Source organism: Sciurus carolinensis, chromosome 8 (genome assembly GCF_902686445.1).
Source record: "Sciurus carolinensis chromosome 8, mSciCar1.2, whole genome shotgun sequence".
Lineage (NCBI taxonomy): Eukaryota > Metazoa > Chordata > Mammalia > Rodentia > Sciuridae > Sciurus > Sciurus carolinensis.
The window spans coordinates 2,725,665-2,733,372 of NC_062220.1; the positions used below are offsets into that span (position 1 = coordinate 2,725,665).

Here is a 7,708-nt window from a genome sequence, read left to right on the forward strand (position 1 = left end):
GCTGCAGAGAAGGGGATCCATTCCGGACCCAGAGGAGGCACCAAGGCAGAGGGGGGGCCTCCAGACAGGTGGGTGCTGAGGGTGACGACCTCTACGTCTCTGGTTGTGGCAGGTGCACAGCGGGCGCTGCAGGTGCTTAAAAAGCTGGGGGCTGTGAAAGACCCACAGAGTTCACAGGACCCAGCTGAAGTCCCAAGTTGCTGGTGGTCCTCAGTCAGCACCCCCAGCCCCTCACACTTGGGGGCTCCATGGCCTCTCCCCCAGCCTCTCCTGGCTGCCCACTGGCTCCTCAGAATGGCCCTTGGGCTTCCTCCCTTCGGCTGCAATGGCTGCTCAGCTGCTGAGTGGGCCCTTCTTTTCCCATCAGCGGGGTCAGGGCTGGGCTTCTAGGGTTGCTGTTCTGCATTGTGGACTAAGTGGTCTCTCTAATGGGGGGACATAAGCACCTCTCTGCCTTTTCAGTTAGGAACCCCTTCAGCTACTAGTAATGCTTCAAAACCAACAGTGTCTTCAGCCTAGCAGAAAGCGATTTTTCTCTTATGTTAAAAGAGGGACAAGTCAACAGTTAAGGGTTGGCGTGGATGTTGCACAAAGTCATTAAGAATAAGTCTGTGTTTTTGCTCTCAAGACTGCTTCAGGGTCCAGAATGCCTGCAGGAGTTCTAGCCATCAAATCTATATTCCAGGGAGGAATGCAGAAGAAGAAAGCAAAGGCAAAAAGAACCCAGGAAATCAAACTTCCTATGTAAAGAGTTTTCCAGAAGTCCCACCCACCAATTTCTGCTTGCTTCTCATGGGTCATATCTAGCAGAAAAGTAAGTGGGATGCAATCTTGTAGCTGTGCCCATTGCTGCCCTGACTTAAAGTTACGTCACTCAACATACAAACTGTATGTGTGAGCGGAATACTAAACTCCCTCAGCTTGGGTTTCCCATCTCTAGAGAGGGGATCTGGAGTGAATTCAAGGTGAATGTCCACATAAAGCACAGATCCAGTGCACAGCAAGCTACCAATACATAGGACAGAACGCTGTCACTTCTTAGGTGCCTTTCTCTGATCTCTGAGAACATGGCACAGTGGTGGGGCAGCAGTGATGGGCTGCAGGGTCTCAAAAAGGTGACCAGATGATCCAGGAGATAGGGAAACCAAGCAAACAAGCACTGCAAGGACCTCGGGAGCCAGCAGCTTGCTGCTGGAGAAGGGGCTTCGCAATACTGGAAGGGCAGGCTGGAAGGGACCCTGAGGGGACGGCCCCAGGTGTGCTGCCACTCATTCACATGCATCTTCGGACCTAGGAAGCAGCTGTCAGGCTGCACTTGTGTATTGTGCACGTTCTGTCCCAGCGAGCAGTACACTGGTGGCATGCGCATAGCCAGCACCAAGCTTGGTCCCCAGTACTACTTATTTTCCTCTGAAAGACACAGGCTCCTAGAAAGAGTAGCTAAGTTGGGACAGGGCAAGTGCAAGATGCTGCTGGGACAGTTCCCCTCCCTCCCTCTTTTCTCTGTCCTTTCCTCTTTCTCTCTCCCTCTCACCGCCTCCATGTCACCTTCAGTGGGCCAGCATGGCTTAAGGGACAGACAGAGCTCCTATCTCCTAGGCACTCACAGAAGAAAAGAACCAGGCGAGCTGGAAGGAAACGCTCGCTACACAAATAACTTGTCCTCTCCTCTCCAGCCCCCCTGGCCCTTCGGCATCCCCTGATACCTGGTATGCTCAGTGAGGTGACCCACAGTGGCCTCCACCTGGGTGGAGGTCTCCGGAGGGCAGGGCAGAGGCGCCTGGTGACCATGCTTCTCCATGTTTGGGGGCTGCTGATTCTTAAGAGGCAAATGCCACACCGGCCCTGCACTGTTCATGCTGGTGGGTGGAGCCACAAGGTGGGAAGGGAAGGGGACAAGGGAAGGAGACAGGGGCTGCTTGGACATGGAAGATCTTGAGAGGAGAAAGGAAGAAAGGCCTGAGGGAGTCAGGAGCAGGCTGGCAGAGACCCCTGCCAGAACTTCTCAGGAGGAGCCCTCCTGGGGCAGCCTGGGAGGGGTGTGAGTTGACAGGGAACTCACACCTTTGCCTGCAGGTCAGGGGCTCTGGGTGCCAGAGCCGCCAGCAGGGCAGATGGGCTCTCAGAGCAGAGAAATGGAGCCGTGGGGACCAAGGACCCAGCTGTGAGTGGGGGTGGGGGTGGGGCTGGGCAGTGACCAGGCAGAGCAGCCGCCCACTTGGCATTACTCCTCGGGGGAGGTGACGGGGTAGGGACTGGAGGCGGGTACTGGGCGGGTTGTAGGGGTCGACACCAGGGTGGCGGCTGGGATGGAGCGGGTGGGAATCCGGGTTGGGGTGAGGAAGCCTGAGATGGTTGTGAAGACTTGGAAGTGACTGAGGATCCAGGCTGCAGGACCAGGGGCGGGGACGCGGAGGTAGCCCTGCCACACCTGGCGGGGCCCCTGGCCGCACCTGCCGGGGCGGGGCCGCGCGGCCGAGTCTCCAGGCGCGACGCGGACCTTTGCATGCCATTTCCCTGCCGGTCGCGATCGCAAGGAGATGGGGCTGCCTGTGGCCCTGCTGCTCCTGCCCGCCCTGCTGGGGCTGCTGGGGCCGGCGCTGTCCCGCAGCGCCCAGGACCCGGATGTGGTCTGCGGAGGTGAGTGCGCTGAGGAAGGGCAGCGGAGCCCTCCCCAAGCCCCTTTCCCCAGTCCCCGCCCCTGGGTACCCAACCGAGAAGCCCTTTACGGTTCCCACTAAGCCCGCCAGTCCAAGCCCGCCAGTCCGGCTGGGTCCAGAGCTGGTCAGCAGCTGCTCTGGCGTCCTGCGGAGCTCCAACCCTGCCTCTGCCTGCCCTGGCCCCCTGGACCTGGGGTCGGCTCACCTCTCCAGGCCAGTGAGGAGTGGGCTTAGGCCCTGAGTGAGCTGTGGGGACAGAGGCAGGCGCAAGGCAGCCCCGACCTTGAGGGGCTTCCCACACTGTTGATTTAAAGGGGTGCATCGGGTTTTCTGGGTGTAGGCTGTCCTGGGGACTTACAGGGTTCAAGGTGGTCTGGTTGCTGAGAGGACCCAAGGCAGAACAGACCTTCTGTGAGTCACTCTGGTTACAAACAGCCTGGTGCACAGGAGCCTTAGGAGAGTGAGGTGATCCGAGAGAGGACGGGACTGAATGAACAAGGCGGAGCTTGGTCACCAGTGGGGTAGGGTACATGTGGACCCTGGGACAGGAGCACCCTGGTGCTTCCAGGTGCCCGGGGACTTGGTAGAATTTGAGTCTTGGTGGACCTCTCTGCTGTTTGCCTGCATGTCCGAGTTCCCCTTGGAGTGGGCATGACCGTTGGGTCTTTGGATTGGGGCCGGTCAACTGGGCCTGGGAAGTTGAAGGCTGACTTTCTGACCATGCTGGCTTCCAGCCCAACTCTGGGGCCAGGCGGTGGGAGCTGGTGCAGTGCACTGTGTGAGCACAAGGGACTGAGGACGGGAGGAGGATGCTGGGAACCCGTGGACACTGCCTGGACCAAAGGTCCTGGCAGCTAGTAGAGAGGGGGAGTGTGGGCCAGGGGCTGAGGAGACGAGGAGGGGTGGGATTTGGATGTGTGGTGTGTGAGTCAGGGGCTCTTCCGGGGGCTGTCCCCAGGGTGTTAGCTGAGCCTTTTCCTTACCAGCCCATGCCATCAGCAGGCTCCCCTGAGCAGAAGTGGTCCAGATGCAGCAAGAGATCCCACCACCCAGAATACACCCTCCCTCATTGTGACCCAGTGTTCTGAAAGTTCCTGCTCAAATGCAAATACGGTCCCGTCCCCGCTCCCTGTTCCAGTGGCCCTGGTGCCTCTGGAGAAGAGTCAAGTCCAGCTGGTCAGATGACTGACAGAGCTGGGCTCCCCAGGAGTGAGATGGTGCAGTGCTGGTGACCTGGGACTGAGTGGAGAAGCGGGGAGCCTAGGAAGAGGTGGAGACCCAGCTTCTCTGCTCACCCGCGTCACCCCGGCTCCCCAGTGAGGGCCTTCTCCTTTAAGATCTCTTCCAGGGTTTGCCCAGCGCAGCTGTATAGTCTCCAGGTCCCTCTGGGGTGGGTCCTCGGTGGCTTGCACCCTGCACTCTCTCTCCTGTTTGCCTCCCCATGCTCCCATCTCACTCCTTTGTCCTGGGGAACTCAGCCTCCGACAGGTAGACGGACCCACTCTCCTCATTTGTCAGCAGAAAACCTGAGAGAGCCTCTTCCAAGGTTGTGCAGCTGGGGAGGGACAGGTGGGCCCAGGCCAGTGGTCTGGCTCCATGTCTGTGCTTTGGGGCACTGTGCCGTCTTGCATCGCTAGGTGGTTTGTTCAACCAACCAACACTGGTGCCTTGGAGCACCCTCAGGTGCCACGGGGACAGAAGTAATAGATGCGTGGGGGAGAAGCTTAGAAAAACAAGGACACCCACAAGCCATTGCAAGTGTCAAATGATCAAGATGATCAAGTTCAGAGGAGGGAAGAATTTGCCCCCGTGGCTTCCATGCTGCCAGTCTCTCTTGGCCTCTCAGCCCTGTGGGTTTTCTCGGTGACAGTGTGGCTCCTCATTTTCCATTTTTCCTTGCTGATTGTCCCCAGCTGCCCCCTCTCCATGCTAGAGCCTCAGGGCTACCTGCAGGTGAGCTCCTTTGCTGCCCACTGTCTTGGTGCCAGGTCCTCTTGGATAGCCCCTCATGGTGCCCAGGACCTGTAAGTGAAGCTGTTGTGGAGACATGTTCCTTGGTTAGGTCAGAAGGACCCGTGGTGCAGTAGAGCCTGTGGCGACTGCCATGGAACTGGCTGGGACAGTCTGACCTCAGTGCAGCCCACAGTGTAGATTGCGGGCGTGTCTGAAGATCCTGCACATCGGTCCGCCCACCTACAACATACAGTGGCCCTGATGTCTGTGGGTTCCTGCCCCCATGGCTTGTCCTGAAGGACGGAAGGTGGCTGCACCCAGCTGGCCCTGCCGCCTCATTGCAGCCCGGGGCAGCAGAGCCCACCGGTGTGAATGCCATTCCAAGCTGCCCCTCGGCAGGCACTGTCTCTTCTCTCAGAGGCAGTGGGCTCCTCGGCCACCTTTCCTTTCTTCCCTGCTGGGCCCTGGGGACCAGAGGCACAGTTTAAGATGGGTAGTCCCTTGCTTGAGGGTGAAGATGCCCTAGCCGAGGGGACAGCAGCCCTCTTCTCTCCTGGGAATGAGCAGCTCTGCCTTTCAATAGGAAACCTGAGCACCTGCCCAGTGAAGGAGGTCCCTGACAGGTGTGGCTCTGGACATCCCTCACAGGCCAAGGGCTTGGGTGTCCTTCTCCAAGCCTGACCCTCCCCTGAGTTCACACTCACGAGCACAGATGCCCACTGGATACTCCCTGACGTCTAGTATGGCCCACGTGCAGCCTGTCCAGAGTGGGCCTCTGATGCTGCTGCTCCTGCCTGCGCCCCTGGTCCTGGTCTCCGAGTCTCCGGGTGGCTCCCGCCTGAGGCTCACTGGCCTGTGCACTGTGGAGCACTGTCTGTCACTCCTTCCTCCACCTCCCAGGATTCACCCCATCAGATTGTTCTGCCCCCAAGACGCTGGCAAGGTTCACCCCTGCCACCCCGGCCTAGGGGAGCTGCAACCCCTGGAGTCCGGCCTCCATGTCCTTCCTGCTGCGCCCGTCCACTCTGCACACAGAGGCAGAAGTGACTGCTAAAACAAGCAAGCAAACAAACAGACAAACCTCAGTCGGATCGTTCTTTCCCATTTTTGAAAGTCATCAGTGGAGCTGACGGTGGAGCTAGGTGGTAAAGCGCTTGCCCAGCTGGAAGAGGCCCTGGGTTCAAGGTCCAGCGCTGACGAAATAAGTGGATGAAATAATAATGATGAACAAAGCAGAGTTGTCCGTGGCTTGCCACTGCTCGTAGAGTACCATCCAGGGCCCGGCCCAAGCGTGAGACCTGCTCCCACCCCCACGCTGCCCAGCCCCGCCCCTGCCTCCAGCCCTCCTGCTGCCAAGCTCGCCTGGCTCCCGGAGGCTCCTCTCAGCTCTTGCCTTCGGTTTGGCTCCTCATCGCCCGCCATTCCACATTTTCCTTGTGGTAATTGAAACCCACTTGACCCACCCAGTCGTCCAGGACACACGACCATCTGCTGATGCAGAAGCTCCTCGCCCTGCCGCTAACTTGCCATGTGGTCTGGGATCCAACATGACACCTGCAGCTCCCATTCCTCCTTCCTGCTCCCCTGGCTGGAGCAGCCACCTTGGACCCGTAGGCAGAGGCCACCTGTCACATGGCAGAGCTGTGCCCCAGTCCAGGACCTCTCACCTCTGAACTCTGACCCTCTGGAACATGTTCTGCTGTGTCCAGGTCATTCCACTTGGAGTCCCGAAGGCACCGTTGCTTGGCAGTGCCTCCACACAGACGCCTTCCACGTGACCTTCTCCAGGAGACGCTGCCAGAATCACTTTCCCTCTCATAATCCAGTGTCTTCAGAGCGACGGCCTCACTGTCGTCTTAATTTATGCGATGGCCAGTCAGCTGTAATTTCCCTGGCTTGACCCAAAGCATGACGGTGAACCTCTCTGCACACTGCCGTGCCCTGGGTACCTGCAGCCTCCAGGTGGACACTTGCTGAAGGGAAGAATGGGCCAGGTGCTTCAAGAAGTCTCTGTGGGGTGTGAGAGGAGGACCTGAGGCCAGGCTGCAGTCAGGAGGCAGGCCACCTCCCAGAGCCTTTCCCAGTGGCTAGTGGCCTCTTCAGTGAGCTGGTCTGAGGCTGTCTTCCACTCGTAGTCCACTGGGGTCTGGCAGGAAGGGCCAGGATAGAGCACTGGGCTCTGAGAACCAGCAGGCTTCCTGGGGATGGTGGACGATGCTTGCAGACTGCTTACCACGGCAGCTGCCCTCTCTCCTCACCACCATCCATTAGAGCCGGTAGTGTGATTGCCAGGGGGCAGCTGTCTCCCCTGCAGATCGGGGGTCCTGGGGAAGCAGTGGCACCCCTTGCCTTCTTGTCACTTTGTGGGGTGTGGATGGAGGAAGCATTATAAAGCCAGGAGGAGCATTTGAGAAAACCCTGCCTGGAAGTCAGGAAGACCAAGCTTAGGACCTCCGGGGACTGGGAAGGGGGCATCACTTCCAAGAGGAGGCCACAAGCCACCGAGGAGCCAGGGAGCAGATGTGGACCAGGGGCAGAGCTGTGCCTGAGCAGGAGGAGAGCGGGGCGGTCACTGCCCAGCTCCTCTGCTCTCGGAAGCCGCCTCCCTGAGCAGAGCCTGGCTGTGCTGGTCTCCTCCACTGCAGGTACATTGTCCCTCCCCTTTAATTACACGTGACTGTGGAAAATGTGAATGTCCAGCCTCTGCGCCCTCCCCAGCCTGGCCTCCCAAGGCAGGCATACTCTTAGCAGCACCTGCACGGCACAGGCGTATGGGGCAGGTCTGTTCTTGGCTCACACGTGGAGCTGGCGTCTTGCCCTGTGAGGGGCACGACTGAGGGGCGTGTGCTTTGCTGAGAACCATCACCCCTGTCCTCCTCCAGGACCGTCCCTCCTGTGCACTGACACTCTGACCCCCAGCCTGCCAGCGGCACTGGACTTCCTGCCTCTGAGTCTGCCTGCTCTGGTGCCTCGCCTGAAAGGGGCACGCGGCGTTGTCCCTTTGTGACCAGCTCATTTCACTTGCACAGCACCCTCTGGGTTCACAGCACAAGTCAGATTTTCTCCCAGGTGGTCATGTGACCTTGCAGGAAGCC

The 7,708-nt window shown here is 59.1% G+C and overlaps 1 protein-coding gene across 2 annotated transcripts in view; it reads left to right on the plus strand.

Annotated features, from left to right (window-relative positions):
- The first annotated feature begins 2,338 nt into the window (after window positions 1-2,338).
- Cnpy1 (canopy FGF signaling regulator 1) overlaps window positions 2,339-7,708 on the plus strand; it is a 55,220-nt gene continuing 49,850 nt past the window's right edge. For both annotated transcript variants that reach the window (XM_047562617.1, XM_047562618.1), the window contains exon 1: window positions 2,339-2,640. In XM_047562617.1, the coding sequence (XP_047418573.1) occupies window positions 2,541-2,640 (100 nt within the window). In that variant the 5' untranslated portion in view covers window positions 2,339-2,540. The remainder of the gene's footprint in view (window positions 2,641-7,708) is intronic.